Source organism: Zosterops lateralis (genome assembly GCF_965231275.1).
Source record: "Zosterops lateralis genome assembly, chromosome: 32".
NCBI lineage: Eukaryota > Metazoa > Chordata > Aves > Passeriformes > Zosteropidae > Zosterops > Zosterops lateralis.
In genome coordinates this window covers 1,528,015-1,547,651 of record NC_139792.1, presented here as the reverse complement: position 1 = coordinate 1,547,651, position 19,637 = coordinate 1,528,015, and the positions used below count along the sequence as shown (strand labels likewise).

At 60.2% G+C, this 19,637-nt stretch overlaps 1 protein-coding gene across 1 annotated transcript in view; it reads left to right on the top strand.

The window, feature by feature from the left end:
* The window catches only part of ERBB3 (erb-b2 receptor tyrosine kinase 3), a 30,947-nt gene extending 11,826 nt beyond the window's left edge, over window positions 1-19,121 (top strand). The window contains exons 10-29 of the mRNA XM_083880988.1: window positions 88-161; window positions 1,019-1,109; window positions 2,501-2,700; window positions 4,232-4,364; window positions 5,052-5,142; window positions 5,983-6,137; window positions 6,816-6,869; window positions 7,729-7,870; window positions 8,410-8,529; window positions 9,110-9,208; window positions 10,426-10,611; window positions 12,318-12,473; window positions 12,785-12,860; window positions 13,312-13,458; window positions 13,789-13,886; window positions 14,544-14,729; window positions 16,155-16,226; window positions 17,213-17,474; window positions 18,312-18,758; window positions 18,846-19,121. Of these exons, the coding sequence (XP_083737114.1) occupies window positions 88-161; window positions 1,019-1,109; window positions 2,501-2,700; window positions 4,232-4,364; window positions 5,052-5,142; window positions 5,983-6,137; window positions 6,816-6,869; window positions 7,729-7,870; window positions 8,410-8,529; window positions 9,110-9,208; window positions 10,426-10,611; window positions 12,318-12,473; window positions 12,785-12,860; window positions 13,312-13,458; window positions 13,789-13,886; window positions 14,544-14,729; window positions 16,155-16,226; window positions 17,213-17,474; window positions 18,312-18,758; window positions 18,846-18,997 (2,941 nt within the window). The 3' untranslated portion in view covers window positions 18,998-19,121. The remainder of the gene's footprint in view (window positions 1-87; window positions 162-1,018; window positions 1,110-2,500; window positions 2,701-4,231; window positions 4,365-5,051; window positions 5,143-5,982; window positions 6,138-6,815; window positions 6,870-7,728; window positions 7,871-8,409; window positions 8,530-9,109; window positions 9,209-10,425; window positions 10,612-12,317; window positions 12,474-12,784; window positions 12,861-13,311; window positions 13,459-13,788; window positions 13,887-14,543; window positions 14,730-16,154; window positions 16,227-17,212; window positions 17,475-18,311; window positions 18,759-18,845) is intronic.
* Window positions 19,122-19,637: the final 516 nt, after the last annotated feature.

The following is a 19,637-nucleotide window of genomic DNA, read 5'->3' as shown; positions in this document are numbered from 1 at the left end:
GAGCCAGGGGGCTGGGGGGGCTGGGGGGGCTCGGGGAGGGGGTTTTGGGGGGCCCCAGCCCCACTGACCCCCCCCTGCCCCCCACAGGGACCCCTGGAGGAACATCTCAGCCCTGGACCCCGAGAAGCTGAACGTGTTCAGGACTGTGAGAGAGATCACGGGTGAGGAGGGGGCTGGGACCCCCATGGAGACCCCCTGGGACCCCCTGAGACCCCCTTGGGACCCTGGGACCCTTCTGGAGATCTCTGGGACCCCCCAGGACCCCCCTGGGAACCCCTGAGACCCCCCCAGGAACTGCTGGGACCCCCATTAAGCCACATGGGACCCCCTTGGAGACCCCATGGAGCCCCTGGGAGCCCCCTGGGAACCCTCAGGAAACCCCTGGAGACCCCTGGGACCCCTTGGGACCCCCCTGGGAAGCCCCAGGACCCCCCTGGAGACCCCCTGAGATCCCTGAGACCCTTATGGAGCTCCCTAGGAACCCCAGGGACCCCCTGGAGACACCCTGAGACCCCCCTGAGAACCCCCTGGAGCCCCCTGGGACCCCTCTAAAGACCCCTGGAGCCTCCTAGAGGCCCCCTCAGGACCCCCCTGGACCCCTCAGGACTCCCCCAGGAACCCCTGGGACCCCACTCAGACCCCCTTGGGACCCTTCTGGAGATCCCTGGGACCCCTCAGAACCCCCCTGGAGCCCCATGGACCCCCTTAGATCCCTCTGGAGCCCCCCCAGGACCCCCCTGGAGCCCCCTTGAGCCCTCAGGACCCCCCTGTTAACCCCCAGAGCCCCCTGGACCCCCCTGGGACCATTCTGAAGCCCCATGGGACCCCCCAGGACCCCCCTGGACCCTCCTGGAGCACCCTGGAACCCCCTTGGGAACCCCCTGGGTCCCTTCTGGAGCCCCCAGGACCCCCTGGGACCCCCCTAGAGCCCCTTGGGAACCCCTTGGACCCCCCAGGACCCCTCTGGAGCCCTCTGGGACCCCCCCAGAGCCCCCCTGACCCCCCCGTGTCCCCCCAGGGTACCTGAACATCCAGTCCTGGCCCAAACACCTGCACAACTTCAGCGTCTTCTCCAACCTGGAGACCATCGGGGGACGGAGCCTCTACAAGTGAGGGGCCCTGGGGGTGTCCCGGGCATCCTGGGCCTGGAATTCCCTGTTTTCCCAAATTCCTGAATTCCCTGAGCCCCCAGTCCCTGAATTCCCTCTTTTCCCAAATTCCTGAATTCCTGAGCCCTGAATTCCCTCTTTTCTCAATCCATGAATTCCCTGTTTTCCCTAATTCCCGAATTCCTGAATTCCCTGAGCCCCGAATTCCCTGTTTTTCTTAATTCCTGAATTCCTGAATTCCCTGAGCCTGGAATTCCCTCTTTTCCCAATCCATGAATTCCCTGTTTTCCCTAATTTCTGCATCCCTGAATTCCCTCTTTTCCCTAATTCCCGAATTCCCTGAGCCCCCAATTCCCCGTTTTCCCCAATCCCCGGATCCCCTCTGGTCCTGGCACCCCCTTCCCCATCTCCTTGTCCCTCCCTCCCGGAGCAGCTCCCGGAGCATCCCCTCAATCCCAGAACATCCTCTCACTCCTGGAGCATCCCCCGGCTCCCGGAGCAGCTCTTGGAGCATCTTCAGCTCCCAGAGCGTCCTCTCACTCCCGGAGCATCCCCAGCTCCCAGAGCATCCCCTCGTTCCCAGAGCATCCCCTTATTCCTGGAGCATCCCCCGGCTCCCGGAGCAGCTCCCGGAGCATCCCCTCACTCATGGCTCATTCCCCTCACTCCAGGAGCATCCCCAGCTCCCAGAGCATCCCCTCATTCCCAGAGCATCCCCTTATTCCTGGAGCATCCCCCGGTGCCCGGAGCAGCTCCCGGAGGATTCCCCGGCTCCCAGAACAGCTCTTTGGAGCATTCCCCAGCTACCGGAGCATCCCTCACTCCCAGAGCATCCCCTCATTCCTGAGGCTCATTCCCCGACTCCCGGAGCATCCCCAGCTCCCAGAACATCCCTCGGTGCCCGGAGCAGCTCCCAGAGCATCCCCTCACTCCCAGAACATCCCCTTATTCCTGGAGCATCCCCCAGCTCCCGGGGCATCTCCTGGAGCATCCCCTGGCTCCCAGAGCATCCCCTCACTCCTGGAGCATCTCCCCGGCTCCTGGAGCATCCACCGGAGCATCCCCTGTCCCAGAGGATTTCCCAACTCCCAGAGCATCCCCTCATTCCTGGAGCATCCCCAGCTCCCGGAGCATCCCCTCACTCCTGTGGCTCATTGCCCGACTCCCAGAGCATCCCCTCACTCCCAGAGCATCCCCAGCTCCCGGAGCATCCCCTGGCTCCCAGAGCATCCCCTCACTCCTGTGGCTCATCCCCTCCCTCCCAGAGCATCCCCAGCTCCCGGAGCATCCCCTCACTCCCAGAGCATCCCCTCCCTCCCGGACCATCCCCTCACTCCTGTGGCTCATTCCCCACCTCCCTCCCCATCTCTCTCCCTGTTTTTCCCCCCCAGCCGAGGCTTTTCGCTGCTGATCATGAAGAACGAGAACGTGACGTCGCTGGGGCTGCGCTCGCTGCGGGAGGTGAGCGCGGGCCGCGTTTACATCACGGAGAACCGGCGGCTGTGCTTCCTGCACACCGTCAGCTGGGCCGCGCTGCGCCGCTCCCGGGCCGACCTGGACATCCGCAACAACCGGCCCCGCAGCAAGTGCCGTGAGTGGGGACCCCAAACTTGTCCCCTTTGTCCCTTTTGTCCCCTTTGTCCCCCTTTGTCCCCTTTGTCCCCCTTTGTCCTCTCATGTCATGTCATGGGGACCCCCAGAGCCTGCCCTGAGCCCATGGGGGACCCCCATGTCACAGGGACCCCCAAAACCTTGTTCCCTTTGTCCCCTCTTTGTCCCCTTTGTCCCCCTTTGTCCTCTCATGTCATGGGGACCCCCAGAGCCTGCCCTGAGCCCATGGGGGACCCCCAGAGACTGCCCCGAGCCCCCCCTTTGTCCCTTTGGGTCACAGAGACTGCCCCAAGCCCATGGGGGACCCCCAGAACCTGCCCCGAGCCCCCCATTTGTCCCTTTGGGTCATGGGGACCCCAGGGACTGACCTGAGCCCCCCCATTTGTCCCTTTGGGTCATGGGGACCCCAGGGACTGACCTGAGCCCCCCCATTTGTCCCTCTGGGTCATAGGGACCCCAGGGACTGCCCCGAGTTCCCCCTTTGTCCTCTCATGTCATGGGGACCCCCAGAGCCTGCCCTGAGCCCATGGGGGACCCCCATGTCACAGGGACCCCCAGAGACTGACCCGAGCCCCCCTTTGTCCCCCTCTGTGTCACAGAGACTGCCCCAAGCCCATGGGGGACCCCCAGAGTCTGCCCCGAGCCCATGGGGGACCCCCAGAGACTGACCTGAGCCCCCCATTTGTTCCTCCGTGTCATGGGGACCCCTGGGACTGCCCCGAGCCCCCTTTGACCCTCCAAGACTCAGGGACCCCCCGAGACCCCCCTGCCCCATTGTCCCTCCAAGACTTGGGGACCCCCAGACCCTGCCCTGAGCCCATGGGGGACCCCCAGAGCCTGCCCTGAGCCCCCCATTTGTCCCTTTGGGTCATGGGGACCCCCAGGGACTGCCCTGAGCCCATGGGGGACCCCCATGTCACAGGGACCCCCAGGGACTGCCCTGAGCCCCCCTTTGTCCCTCCAAGACTCAGGGACCCCCAGGGACTGTCCTGAGCCCCCCATTTGTCCCTCTGAGGCTCGAGGACCCCCAGAACCTTCCCCAAGCCCCTCTTTGTCCCTCCAAGACTCAGGAACCCCCAGCCCCTCTCTGAGCCCCCCCAGCCCCACTTCAAGCCCCCCCAGCCCCACTCTGACCCCCCCAGCCCCATTCCAAGCCCCCCCAGCACCACCTCAAGCCTCCCCAGCCCCTCTCCGAGCCCATGGGTGACCCCCTCAGCCCCACTCCGAGACCCCCAGCCCCATTTTAACCCCCCCAACCCCTCTCTGAACCCTCCCAGCCCCCCTCTGAGCCCCTCCAGCCCCCCCCAGCCCCACTCTGTGCCCATGGGTGACCCCCCTGTCCTTCTCCAAGCCCCTCCAGCCCCATTCTGACCCCATGGGTGACCCCCCAGCCCCACCTCAAGCCCCCCCAGGCCCCCCAGCCCCTCTCTGAGCCCCCCCCAGCCCCTCTCCAAGCGCCCCAGCCCCTCTCCGAGCCCCCCCAGCCCATTCCGACCCCCCTGTCCCCGCAGAGCAAGAGGGGAAGGTGTGTGACCCGCTGTGCTCGGCCGAGGGCTGCTGGGGCCCGGGCCCGGGGCAGTGCCTGTCCTGCCGCTATTACCGCCGGAGGGGCGTCTGCGTGCCCACCTGCCGCTTCACTGAGGGGTCAGGGGCACCGGGGGGCATGGGGGGGTCAGAGGGCACCGGGGGGGGTCAGAGGGCACCGGGGGCATGGGGGGGTCAGAGGGCACCGGGGGGGTCAGAGGGCACCGGGGGCATGGGGGGGTCAGAGGGCACCGGGGGGGTCAGAGGGCACCGGGGGCATGGGGGGGTCAGAGGGCACCGGGGGGGTCAGAGGGCACCGGGGGCATGGGGGGGTCAGAGGGCACCGGGGGCACGGGGGGACATGGGGGACATGGGGGACATTTAGGACACAAGGGGCATGGGGGGGACATGGGGGGACACGGGAGGCATGGGGCACATGGGGGGCATGGGAGGGAATGGGGCCATGGGGGACATTTGGGACACAGGGGACATGGGGGGCACAGGAGGCATGGGGGGCACAGGGACATGGGGGGCATTGGGAGGCCCAGAGGGCAAAGGTGATCCCAGGGTGAGACAAACTGATGGGGGACCCCAGGGTGGGACAAAGACTCACAGAGGGACCCCAGGATGGGATGGGGTGGCCATGGGGTGGTCCCAAGGTGGGACAGACTGACAGGGGGGACCCCAGGGTGGGATGGGGTGGGCAGGGGGACCCCAGGGTGTGACACACCAACAGGGTGACCCCAGGGTGACCCAGCCCCCACTCCCCACCCCACCTCACCCCCACCCCCCTCTCTGACCCCTCAGGGACCCCCGGGAATTCTCCCAGAACGGCGAATGCTCCGAGTGCCACCCGGAGTGCGAGCGCATCGAGGGCGGCGTCACCTGCAACGGCTCCGTGCGTGTCCCCTGTCCCCTGTGTCCCCTCCCTGAGTGTCCCCTGTCCCCTGTGTCCCCTCCCTGAGTGTCCCCCGCGTGTCCCCTGTCCCCTCTGCCACCTCCCTGAGTGTCCCCGCTGTCCCCACGTGCTGTCACCCCCGGCTGTCCCCTCGTGATGTCACACCCCTGTGTCCCCTCCCTGAGTGTCCCCTGAATGTCCCCACGTGCTGTCACACCCCCTGAGTGTCCCCTCATGCTGTCACACCCCACTGTCCCACACGTGCTGTCACACCCTGGCTGTCCCCTCTCCCTGAATGTCCCCGGTGTCTCCATGTGCTGTCACACCCCCAGTGTCCCCTCCCTGAGTGTCCCCACTGTCCCCATGTGCTGTCACACCCCGGCTGTCCCCACGTGCTGTCAGTCACACCCCCGGTGTCCCCTCTCCCTGAATGTCCCCTGAGTGTCCCCACGTGCTGTCACACCCCCTGAGTGTCCCCTCGTGCTGTCACACCCGCTGTCCCCTCCCCGAGTGTCCCCTGGTGCTGTCAGTCACCCCCCGTGTCCCCTCCCCGAGTGTCCCCACATGCTGTCACACCCTGAGTGTCCCCTGGTGCTGTCCCCTCCCCGAGTGTCCCCTGGTGCTGTCACACCCTGAGTGTCCCCTGGTGCTGTCACACCCCGAGTGTCCCCTGGTGCTGTCACACCCGCTGTCCCCTCCCTGAGTGTCCCCTGTCCCCTGTCCCCTGTGTCCCCTCCCCGAGTGTCCCCACATGCTGTCACACCCCGTGTCCCCTGGTGCTGTCACACCCCGAGTGTCCCTGGTGCTGTCACACCCCGAGTGTCCCTGGTGTCCCCGCAGGGCGCAGACACGTGCACGCGCTGTGCGCGGTTCCGGGACGGGCCGCACTGTGTGGAGCGATGTCCCGACGGGGTCCTGGGGGAGAGGGGACCCATCTACAAATACCCCGACAGCGCCCGGGAGTGCCGGCCCTGCCACGAGAACTGCACCCGAGGGTGGGCCCGGGGACGGGGGGCACGGGGAGAGGGGTGAGGGGCTTGGGAGACTGTGGGGGGAAAGTTGGGGGGTCCTAAAAGCTCTTTGGGGGGCAGGGAAGGGGTCCTGGGGCATCATTGGGGCAGGATGGGGGTCCTGGGATGTCACTGGGGGCAGGGAAGGGGTCCTGGGGCATCATTGGGGGGCTCAGGACCCCTCTATGGGAAAGGGCGGGGGTCCTAAAAGCTCTTTGGGGTTCAGGGTGAGGGTCTTGGGATGTCACTGGGGTCATGTTGGGGGTCCTGGGGCATCACTGGGGCAATTTGGGGGGCCTGGGATGTCGCTGGAGGGTGGGATAGGGGGGCACGGGGAGGTTGGGGGGCTCAGGACCCCTCTAGGGGAAAAGGTGGGGGTCCTAAAAGCTCTTTGGGGTGCAGGGTGGGGGTCCTGGGGCATCATTAGGGGGTTCAGGACCCCTCTAGGGGAAGGGTGGAAGTTCCCAGGGTGGGTTGGGGGTCCCAAAAGCTCTTTGGGGAGCAGGATGGGGGTCCTGAGACATCACTGGGGGCAGAGTGGAGGTCCTGGGACATCACTGGGGGCATTTAGGGGTCTGGGGACCCCTCGAGGCACAATTTGGGGTCCCGGATGTGCCCTGGGGGGGGTCCCTGACCTGCTGACCCTCATGTCCCTCCCCACAGGTGTGTGGGGCCTCTGCTGCGGGACTGCCTGGGGGACACCCTGCCCGTGGTCAGGTACGGGGGGACACCCTGGGGGGTTTGGGGACATCTTGGGGGTGTCTGGGGACATCCCAGGGGGGCTACAGAGACCCCGAGAGGCCACAGGGACCTTAACCCTGTACCCATCCCTGTCCCTATCCCCATCCCCGTCTCGGTCCCTTATTTCCATCCCTGTCCCCATCCCCATTTCCCATTCCCGATCCCCATCCCTATCCATCCCCATCCCCATCCCATTGATCCCATCCCATCCCATCCCATCCCATCCCATTCCCATTTGCATTTCCATTTCCATCCCCATTCCCTTCCCATCCCCATCCCCCATCCCATCCCCCATTCCCCATTCCCATTCCCATCCCCATTCCCATTCCCATTCCCATCCCCATTCCCATCCCATCCCATCCCATCCCCATTCCCATTCCCATCCCCATTCCCCATCCCATCCCCATCCCATTTCCATCCCCATTCCCATCCCCATTCCCATCCCCATCCCATCCCCATTCCCATTCCCATTTACATTTCCATTCCCATCCCCATCCCATCCCCATTCCCATTCCCATTTACATTTCCATCCCCATCCCCATCCCATCCCCATTCCCATCCCCATTCCCATTTCCATTCCCATTCCCATTTCCATTTCCATCCCCATCCCCATCCCATCCCCATTCCCATCCCCATTCCCATCCCATCCCATCCCCATTCCCATTCCCATCCCCATTCCCATCCCATCCCATCCCATCCCCATTCCCATTCCCATCCCCATTCCCCATCCCATCCCATCCCATCCCATCCCCATTCCCATCCCCATCCCCATCCCCATCCCCATCCCCATTCCCATCCCCATTCCCATCCCGTTCCCGTTCCCGTTCCCGGTTAGGCGTGCGCCGACGCTGGTGGCGGTGATGGCGGTGGGCGCCGTGTTCCTCTCGTGCTCGCTGGTGCTGCTGGCGCTGCTCTACTGGAGGGGGAAGAAAATACAGAAAAAACGGGCCATGAGGAGATACCTGGAGAGGGGCGAGGTCAGCGACGGGGGGAAAAACCGGGGAGAACTGGGGAGATCTGGGGATGGACCGGGGAGAACCAGGGCGGGGGGAAGCAGAGGGACTGAGGGGAGAACTGGGGAGAACTGGGGAACCTTGTCCCCATCCCTGTCCCCATCCTGCTTCGTTCCCTTGTCTGTTCCTGTGCCCATGCCTGTCCCCATCGCCATCCCCGTCCTGCTCCATCCCTATCCCTGTCCCTGTCCCCTTTCTTGTCCCTGTCCCTGTCCCCTGTCCCTGTCCCCGTCCCACTCCATCCCTGTCCCTGTCAACTCCCCTGTCCCCATTCCCATCCCCATCCCCGTCCCTGTCCCCGTTCCTGTTCCCACTCTGTGTCCCCATTCCCATCCCTGTTCCCACTCCATGTCCCTGTCCCCATCCCTGTCCCCGTTTCCATTTCTGTCCCCATCCCTGTCCCCATTCCCACCAGGTGTCCCCCATTCCCACCAGGTGTCCCCCATTCCCACCGGGTGTCCCTGTCTCACTCAGTGTCCCCGTCCCCCCGGGTGTCCCCGCAGAGCCTGGAGCCGCTGGACCCCAGTGAAAAGGCCAACAAGGTCCTGGCGCGGATCTTCAAGGAGACGGAGCTGAAGCGCCTCAAGGTGCTGGGCTCGGGGGTCTTCGGCACCGTGCACAAGGTGGGGATTTGGGGACGGAGTGGGGGGCTGAGGGGGTGTCCCGCTGATCCTACTGATCCCATTGATCCTATTGATCCCATTGATCCCATCCCATAAATACCCATTGATCCCATTGATCCCATTGATTCCATTGATCCCATTGATCTCACCCCTTAAATCCCATTGATCCCATCTCATAAATACCCATTGATCCCATCCCACCGATCCCATTGATCCAATTTATCACATCCCATCCTATCCCATTGATCCCACACCATAAATCCCATTGATCCCACCCCATAAATCCCATTGATCCCATCCCATTGGTCCTGTCCCATTGATCCCATCTCAGTGACCCCATCCCATCCTCCTGAACCCATCCCATCTCATCCCACTGATCCCATCCCATTGATCCTGTCCCACTGATCCCACATCATTGGTCCCATCCCATTCCATCCCTTAAATCCCATTCCACCTTATCCCAAATTCCATCCCATTGATCTCATCAATCCCATCAATCCCATCCCACCAATCCCAATCTCAAATCCCATCCCATGGATCTCATCCCATCCCATAAATCCCATGGATCCCCATCCCACAGGGGATCTGGATCCCGGACGGGGATTCCATCAAGATCCCGGTGAGCATCAAGGTGATCCAGGACTGGAGCGGGCAGCAATCCTTCCACGCCGTCACCGACGTGAGTGGGGGGACATGGGGAGGTCTGGGGGTCCCCTCTAGGGCCTGGTGGGGTCTGGGGGTGGTCTGGGGTGATTTTGGAGGTCCCCATGGGGCCACGGGGGTCTGGGGGTGCTCTGGGGTGACTCTGGGGGTCCCCTCTGGGGCCAGGGAGGGTCTGGGGGTGCTCTGGGGGTCACCCTGGATTCAGGGGTGCTCCAGGAATCCTCTGAGGGTGCTCCAGGGGTGCTCCAGGTGTCCCCCAGTACCCAGGGCAGTTTGGGGACCCTCCAGGAACACTCTGGGGACCCTCCAGGTGTCCCCCTGGATCCAGGAAGGTTTGGGGATGCTCCAGGGATGCTCCAGGTGTCCTCCCCGTATCCAGGGCAGTTTGGGGACCCTCCAGGGCTCACCCCTGACCCTGTACCCCTGGATCCAGGGGCACTCTGGGGACCCTCCAGGTGTCCCCCCGTATCCAGGGCAGTTTGGGGACCCTCCAGGTGTCCCCCCTGTATCCAGGGGCACTCCAGGGATGCTCCAGGTGCCCCCCCTGGATCCAGAGCATTTCCGGGGACCCTCCAGGTGCCCCCCTGTATCCAGGGCACTCTGGGGACCCTCCAGGTGTCCCCTTGTATCCAGGGCACTCTGGGGACCCTCCAGGTGTCCCCCTGTATCCAGGGCAGTTTGGGGACACTCCAGAGACCATCCAGGTGTCCCCCCTGGATCCAGAGCATTTCCGGGGACCCTCCAGGTGTCCGCCCTGTATCCAGGGGGGTTTGGGGACCCTCCAGGTGCCCCCCTGGATCCGGGGCAGTTTGGGGACACTCTGGGGACCCTCCAGAGACCCTCCAGGTGTCCCCCCTGTATCCAGGGGCACTCCAGGGATGCTCCAGGTGTCCCCCTGGATCTGGGAAGGTTTGGGGGCACTCTGGGGACCCTCCAGGTGCCCCCCCACCCTGGATCCAGGGGCACTCCAGGGATGCTCCAGGTGTCCCCCCTGGATCCAGAGCATTTCCGGGGACCCTCCAGGTGTCCCCCCTGTATCCAGGGGGGTTTGGGGACCCTCCAGGGCTCCCCCTGTATCCAGGGCAGTTTGGGGACCCTCCAGGGACCCTCCAGGTGTCCCCCCTGTATCCAGGGGGGTTTGGGGACCCTCCAGGTGTCCCCCTGTATCCAGGGCAGTTTGGGGACACTCCAGGGACCCTCCAGGGCTCCCCCCCTGACCCTGTCCCCCCCCAGCACATGCTGGCCATCGGCAGCCTGGAGCACTCGTACATCGTGCGGCTGCTGGGGATCTGCCCGGGCCCGCAGCTGCAGCTGGTGACGCAGCTGCTCCCGCTGGGCTCGCTGCTCGAGTACGTGCGCAAGAACCGCGGCGCCATCGGGCCGCAGCTCCTGCTCAACTGGTGCGTGCAGGTGGCCAAGGTGAGCCGGGGACACGGGGACAGGCTTGGTCTCTGCTGGGAAATACATAGAGTGAAGATATTGAAAAAAAAGGTTTTTTAAAAAAATTTAGAATAGAGTAGAAAATATAGAATATAAATATATATTATATCACATGCAGTATAGAATATGTAGTAATATATAGTGTATAACACATATTATATTATGTTATGTTATGTTATGTTATGTTATGTTATGTTATATAATATAATATAATATAATATAATATAATATAATATAATATAATATTATATTATATTATATTATATTATATTATTATGTTATGTTATATTATATTATATATATTATATATTATTATATATTATAATGTATATATTAAATATCACATATTACACATTATATATTATATATTATATATTATATATTACATATTATATATTATATATTTATATATTAATATTAATTATATATTAATTATATATTTTATATAATATATTAATATGATAATAGATATTAATTATATATTAATATATTAATATTAATACAGTATATATTATATTATATTATATTATATTATATTATATTATATTATATTATATTACATTATATTATACTATACTATATTATATTATGTTATATAATATAATATAATATAATATAATATAATATAAATTATATATTATAGATTATATTATATATATTATATTATACTATATATAAAATATACTACATACTACATACTATATAATAAATACTATATAGTATATACTATATAATATATAGTATATAATATATTATATATTTTATATTATGTAGAAATAATCTAGAAATAAAGAGTTAGACACAGTCAAGAGTTTTGGGGTGTTTCCTGTCGGGGTTGTTCTTCCGGGGTTGTTGTGATCCTGTTGGGGTTTTTCCTCCGGTGTGAAAAATTGACTTCAGGGGTTTGGGGTGTTTCTGCTCAACTGGTGCGGGCAGGTGGCCAAGGTGAGCCTGGGACACGGGGACAGGGTGGTTTGTGGGGAGGGGGAAATAGAGAGTGATGTAGAAAATATAGAGTGAAAATATAGAGTGAAAATATAAAATATAAAATGTAAATAATAACAAGAAGAATAGTAATAACAATAATATATATAATTATAAACTATATATAATATAATACTATTATATTATATGATATATAATACATAATATATATTATATATTATATATTATATAGAATATCTTACGTATTATCCATTGTATATATAATATATATTATATTATATTATATATTACATACTATACATTATACATAATATATTATATATTACATATTACATATTATATACTATATATTATATTATATATTACATACTGTATATTATATATTATATGTTAAATATTATTACATATTACATATTATATATTACATATTATATATTACCTATTGTATGTTATATATACAATTATATATATTTTATATATATATTTATTATATATTTATTATATATTTATTATATATTTATTATATATTACATATTATATACTATATATTATATACTATATTATATATAGTATATATTACATTATATATTATATATTATATTATATATTATATGTTATATGTTATATATTATAGTATATAAAACCTGTCACATATAACAAACCCATAAAACAAACAACCCAATACCCTAAAAAAAAAAACCCCAAACCCCCCAAAACCTCAATTTTTTCCCCCATTTCAGGGCATGTACTACCTGGAGGAGCACCGCATGGTGCACCGGAACCTGGCGGCGCGGAACGTGCTGCTGAAATCGCCCAGCCAGGTGCAGGTGGCCGATTTCGGCATCGCCGACCTGCTCTACCCCGACGACAAAAAGTATTTCTACAACGAGGTCAAGGTGGGTGACAGGGGACACTTGTGTCACCTGTGTCACCTGTGTCACCTGTGTCACCTGTGTGTCCCCCTGGGTGTCCCCATGTCAGTGTCCCCCGGGTGTCCCCGTGTCCTCTGTCCCCTGGGTGTCCCCGTGTCACAGTGTCCCCTGGGTGTCCCCATGTCCCCTGGGGCATACCCTGTGGTGTCCCTGTGCTATCCCCCTGGGGTGTCCCCTGTCCCCCCTGGGTGTCCCCTGGGGTGTCTCTGTGTCGCGGTGTCCCCTGGGATGTCCCTGTGTCCCCTGGGTGTCCCCATGTCCCCATGTCCCCGCAGACTCCCATCAAGTGGATGGCCCTGGAGAGCATTCACTTCGGCCGCTACACACACCAGAGCGACGTCTGGAGCTACGGTCAGACTGTCCCCCGGTGTCCCCAAGTGTCCCCTGGTGTCCCTGAATATCCCCAAATGTCACCTGGTGTCACTGAGTGTCCCCTGAGTGTCACCGAGTGTCCCTGAATGGTCTTGAATGGTCCTGAATGGTCTTGAATGGCCCCAAGTGTCCCCTGGTGTCCCCCAAGTGGTCCTGAGTGTCCCCCAAATGGCCCTGAGTGTCACTGAGTGTCCCCTGAGTGTCCCCCATGTCCCCTCTGTCCTCACTGTCCCCTCTGTCCCCTCTATCCCACTGTCCCCTCTATCCCCCACTGTCCCCATTGTCCCCACTGTCCTGGGCTCTGAGGCCACTGTCCTTGGTGTCCCCTCTGTCCCCTGCCTGTCCCCTTTGTCCCCGCTGTCCCCGGGCTCTGAGGCTGTCCCCTCTGTCCCCAAATGTCCCCCAATGTCCCCAAATGTCCCCAACGCAGGGGTGACACTGTGGGAGATGATGACGTTTGGGGCCGAGCCGTACGCCGGGATCCGCCTGGCCGAGGTGCCGGATCTGCTGGAGAAGGGCGAGCGCCTCTCGCAGCCCCACATCTGCACCATCGACGTCTACATGGTCATGGTCAAGTGTGAGTGTCACCAGGATTGTCACCAGGGTGTCACCGGGGCTGGGGAGGGTCACCAGGGCAGGGTGGGGTCACCGGGGATGTCCTCAGGGCTGGGTGGGGTCACCAGGGATGTCCCCAGGGCTGTCACCGCAGCCCCACATCTGCACCATCGACGTCTACATGGTCATGGTCAAGTGTGAGTGTCACCAGGATTGTCACCAGGGCTGGGTGGGGTCACCAGGGCTGTCCCCAGGGCTGGGCGAGGTCACCGGGGCGGGACAAGGTCCCCAGCCCTGTCCCCGTGTCCCCATCCATGTCCCCATGTCCCCATCCATGTCCCCGTGTCCCCAGGCTGGATGATCGATGAGAACATCCGTCCCACCTTCAAGGAATTGGCCAACGAGTTCACCCGCATGGCCCGGGACCCGCCTCGCTACCTGGTCATCAAGGTGAGACCCCTGAGAGCCCCCAAAACACCCTGAGAGCCCCCCAAAAACCCTGAGACCCCCCAAAACCTCCTGAGCTACCTGGTCATCAAGGTGAGACCCTGAGACCCCCCAAAACATCCTGAGAGCCCCCCAGAGCCCCCCAAACCCCCCGAGCTACCTGGTCATCAAGGTGAGACCCTGAGAGCCCCTGAGACCCCCTGAGAGCCCCCAAAACCCCCCTGAGACCCCCTTAGAGTCCCCCAGAGCCCCCCGAGCTACCTGGTCATCAAGGTGAGCCCCCTGAGAGCCCCCCAAAAACCCCTGAGAGCCCCTGAGAGCCCCCCAGAGCCCCCCCAAACTCTCTGAGCTACCTGGTCATCAAAGTGAGCCCCCCTGAGACCCACAGAGAGCCCCCCTGAGCCCCCCAAACCCCTCCCTGACCCCCACAAATGCCCCCAAACCCCTCCCAGACCCCCCAACACCCCCCTCAAACCCCTCCCAGACCCCCCCAAACTCCCCCAGAACCCCCAAATCTCCCCCCAAACTCCCCCCTAGATACCACCAGAACTCCCCCCAGACCCCCAAATTCCCTCCAAGACCCCCCCAAACTCCTCCCAGACCCCACAAACCCCCCCAAGACCCCCCAAATCCCCCCTTCCTGACCCCTTTCCCCCCCAGGAGAGCGGGGCCGCGCCCCCCGGGGACCCCCCCGGGCTGAGTGAGCAGGAGCTGGACGAGGTGGAGACCCTGGAGCTGGAGGAGGACGAGGACGAGGAGGAGGAGGGGGACGAGGGGGGGCCGGACGGGACCTTCGGCCTCAGCCCCGGGCAGGGCCCGCAGCGCCCCCGGGGGGGCTCGGCCAGGGTGAGACCCGGGGGGCGAGGGGGGGGGGGCTGGGGTGGGACAAGGGGACCTGGGAGGTGACAGGGGGACCTGGAGTGTGACACAAGGCCTTGGGAGGTGGCATTGGCTGTCCCATCACCCCATTCCTGCAACAAAGGGGTCCCTGCCATGTCCCTGCTGGGTCCCCGCAATGTCCCCTCGGTGTCCTGGTCCCCTATGTCCCCATGGTGTCCCCGGTGTCCCAGTGCCATCCCTGGTGCCACCCCTGGTGCCATCCCCGGTGTCCCCGCTGTGTCCTCTGATGTCCCCACCATGTCCCTGTGGTGTCCCTGCTGCCATCCCTGGTGTCCCTGCAGTGTCCTCATGGTGTCCCATTGGTGTCCGTGGTGTCCCCACGGTGTCCCCTGGTGTCCCCTGATGTTCCCGTTGGTGTCCCCATGGTGTCCCGTTGGTGTCTGTGGTGTCCCTGCAGTGTCCCCTGGTGTCCCCATGGTGTCCCCAGTGCCATCCCCAGTGTCCCCGCTGTGTCCCCTGATGTCCCCGTGGTGTCCCCATGGTGTCCTGTTGGTGTCCGTGGTGTCCCCTCAGTGTCCCGGTGCCATCCCCGGTGTCCCTGTGGTGTCCCCTGATGTCCCCATGGTGTCTCCATGGTGTCCCATTGGTGTCCCCAGTGTCCTCGGTGTCCCTGCTGTGTCCCCAGAGTCCCCGTGGTGTCCCCCGTGCCATCCCCAGTGTCCTTGGTGTCCCCACGGTATCCCCATGGTGTCCCGTTGGTGTCTGTGATGTCCCCTTGGTGTCCCCGTGTCCCTGCCGTGTCTCTGTGGTGTCCCTGGTGCCGTCCCTGGTGCCATCCGCCATGTCCCCAGTGTCCCCGGTGTGCCCTTGGTGTCCCATGGTGTCCCATGGTGTACTGGTGGTGTCCACACTGTCCCCGGTGCCATCCCGGTGTCCCCATGGTGTCCCCACTGTGTCCTTGTGGTGTCCCCGCGGTGTCCCTGATGCCATCCCTGGTGTCCCTGCTGTCCTTGGTGTCCCCACCTCGTCCCTGTGGTGTCCCCGTGGTGTCCTTGTGGTGTCCATGGTGTCCCCTGCCATGTCCCCCAGTGTCCCCAGTGCCATCCCCAGTGTCCCTACCGTGTCCCTGTGGTGTCTCTTTGGTGTCCCCAGTGCCAGCCTCAGTGTCCCCGGTGTCCCCGCGGTGTCCCCAGTGCCATCCCTGGTGTCCCCTGGTGTCCGCTCGGTGTCCCCGGTGCCATCATGGTGTCCCCGTGCTGTCCCTGGTGTCCCCCGTGGTGTCCCTCAGTGTCCCTGTGGTGCCCATGGTGTCCCCATGGTGTCCCCAGCGCCATCCCCTGTGCTGTCCCCGGTGTCCCCGCCATGTCCCGGTGGTGTCCCCCACACTGTCCCCTCGGTGCCATCCCTGATGTCCCCGTTGTGTCCCCGCAGAGCCCGAGCCTGCTGAGCGCCCCCGCCGGGTACATCCCCATGAACCAGCCCGGCCTGGGCGGGCCCCGACAGGTACCGGGGGGCTCTGGGGGGCTCCGGGGGGCTCTTTGGGGGGCTCTGGGGGGCTCTTTGGGGGGTTCTAGGGGGTTTGGGGGGCTTTGAGGGGCTTTAGGGGCCTTGGGAGGCCCTGGGGAGGGGGGCTCGGGAGGGTCCTGGGCCGGTTTTGGGATCAGTTTTGGGGTCCCCCCCCTGACCTGCGCTCCCCCAAGACCGGTGGGGGTTTGGGATCAATTTTGGGACCATTTTTGGGGTCTCCCCTCACTCTCCCCATTCCCCAGGCCGGGGGGTCTCAGTGGGATCAATTTTGGGACCATTTTTGGGGTCCCCCTGACTCCCCCTCTCCCCATCCCCAGGCCGGCCTGTCCCGGGTCAGTTTTGGGGTCAATTTTGGGGTCAGTTTTGGGGTCTCTTCTCTCACTGTCCCTGTCCCCAAGACTGGGGCAGGTTTGGGATCAATTTTGGGGTCATTTTTGGGGTCTCCCCTCACTCTCCCATTCCCAGGCCAGGGGTCTCAGTGGGATCAATTTTGGAATCATTTTTGGGGTCTCCCCTCACTCCCCCATTCCCCAGGCCAGGGGGTCTCAGTGGGATCAATTTTGGGATCATTTTTGGGTTCCCCCCTGACTCTCCCCCTCCCTATTCCCTCAGGCCGGGGGGAGTCTCGGGTCAATTTTGGGACCATTTTTGGGATAATTTTTGGGGTCTCCCTTCACTCTCCCCATTCCCCAGGCCGGGGGGTCTCAGTGGGATCAATTTTGGGATCATTTTTGGGGTCTCCCTTCACTCCCTCATCCCCAGGCCAGGGGGTCTCAGTGGGATCAGTTTTGGGACCATTTTTGGGGTCTCCCATCCCCAAGCTGGGGGATCCCAGACTGGTTTTGGGATCAATTTTGGGATAATTTTGGGGTCTCCCTCACTCTCCCATTCCCAGGCCAGGGGGTCTCAGTGGGATCAATTTTGGGGTAATTTTTGGGGTCTCCCTGACTCTCCACCCGCAGGCCGGAGCCCCCCGCGCCCCCCGCCGCAGCCGGCAGCGCTCCCTGGGCCGCAGCGTGTCCGAGTCGTCCGAGGGTCGCGGCACGGCCTCGGAGCTGGAGCCGGGTGAGGGGGGGTCCCTGGGGGGCCGCAGCCTCCGCTCCAGGGGGGGGGACAGCGCCTACCTGTCCCACAGGGGGAGTCTCCCCCCATTGCCGCCCCCCGGCTCCGAGGGCAGCGAGGAGGACCCCAATGGATACGTCACCCCCAACTGCGTCCTGCCAGGTCAGGGGGGGGTTTGGGAGGATTTGGGGGGTTTGGGGGGTTTGGGGGGTTTGGGGAGGGGGTGGAGGGTCAATGTGTTTGTGGGGGGTTTGGGGAGGGGGGTGTTGTCACTTTAAATTTGGGATTCCCCATTAATGGGGGTTTTGGGGAGGGGGGTGTTGTCTCTTTAAATTGGATTTTGGGGTTCCCCTCATTCGTGGGGGTCTTTGGGGGTGGGGTCTCATCACACTGGATTAGGGGTCTTGTCCATTTGGATTGGGTCTGGGGGTTTCTCTCATCCATAGAGATGATGATGAGAGACCCCTCTCTTTGGGGAGAGGGGTCCCATCCCATTGAATTGGGGCTGGGGGCTCCCCCCATTAATGGGGGTTTTGGGGAGGGGGGGTCTTGTCCTATTGGATTGAGTCTGGGGTCTCCACCTGTCCTTGAAGGTTCTTATGGGGGGGTCCCATCCCATTGAATTGGGGCTGGGGGCTCCCCCCATTAATGGGGGTCTTGGGGAGGGGGGGTGTTGTCTCTTTGGATTGGGTCTGGGGGCTCTCCCTGCCAATGGAGAATTTGGGGAGAGGGGTCTTGTCCTATTGGATTGAAGACCCCCAGGACAATTTGAGGAGGGGTCTCTCCCTCTCTCTAACCCCCAAACCCCATGAGAACCCCAGAACAATTTGAGGAGGGGTCTCTCCGTCTCTCTAACCCCCAGACCCCCAGAGAACCCCCAGAACAATTTGAGGAGGGGTCTCTCCCTCTCTCTAACCCCCAAACCCCCATGAAGACCCCCAGAACAATTTGAGGAGGGGTCTCTCCCTGTCTCTAACCCCAACCCCCTCCCCCCTGCAGACCCCGGCCCCATCCCTGCCCCGGAGGATGAGGAGGAGGAGGATGAAGAATACGAATACATGAACCGGCGGCCTGGGGCGGGGGTCCCCCGAGCCCCCCAGCCCCGCCCGGCCTCGCTGGAAGAGCTGGGCTATGAATACATGGAGGTGGGCTCCGAGCCGGGACCCCCGCCCCAAATCACCCCCGAGGATGATGAGGATGACAATGAAGAGGAAGATTACGAATACATGAACAAACAACCGCGGCTCAGCCGCTCGCTGGGCGCTGACCCAAATTTTGGGGCTGGGGGCGTCCCGGGACCCCCAAACCACGACGGATACACCGATATGAGGGCGGGGGGCGACCCCGGTGCGACCCCCGGGGGGGAGGACGAGCAGGGCTACGAGGAGATGGAGGCGGTGCTGAGACCTCGCTGCCCTGGGTGCCAAAAAATCCCCCCTGGATGCCCCCAAATCCCCCCAGGATGCCCCAAAATCCCCCAAATCCCCCCTGGATGCCCCAAAATCCCCCCCGAATGCCCCAAAATCCCCCCAGGATGCCCCAAAAGCCCCCCCGGATGCCCCAAAAGCCCCCCAGGAGGAGGGATGAAGCCCCTGAGGAGTTTGGAAGCCTCGGACTGCGCCTTTGATAATCCGGATTATTGGCACAGCCGCCTCTTCGCCAAAGCTGATGCTCAGAGGACTTAAAGAGACGCCCCCTCCTCAAAAAAAAAAATCCACCTCGGGACCCTTCCCTATAATTTGGGGGAGTTCATGTTGGATATGAAGGATCCTCGCCCCCAAAAAAACAAAAAAAAGCCAAAAAAATGAGATTGAGGTGGGGGGTTGGGGGGTCTCAGCCTTTTTTTTTTTTTGGGGGGGAGGGGGTTGAGCACTCCGAGGTGGGGGAGGGGGCAGTGGAGACCCCCCCTCAAAATTCCCCCCTGGCATTGTTTGTTTACTCCCCCTCCCCCCCATTCACTGAAAGTGCTCCCCAAATTTCTGGTGGGGGGGTCCCTGGAGGGGTCTGGGGTCCCTGGGGGGGTCCCTGGGGGGTCCCTGGAGGGGTCTGGGGTCCCTGGGGGGTCCTTAAAGGGATTCCCAAGTTCCTGGGGGTCCCTGGAGGAGGTCCCTGGAGAGGTCTGGGGTCCCTAGAGGGTCCTTGGAAGGATCCCCAAATTCCTGGAGGGTCTGGGGTCCCCTGGGGGTCCCTGGAGGGGTCTGGGGTCCCTGGGGGGGTCCCTGGGGGGTCCCTGGAGAGGTCTGGGGTCCCTAGAGGGTCCTTGGAAGGATCCCCAAATTCCTGGAGGGTCTGGGGTCCCCTGGGGGTCCCTGGAGGGGTCTGGGG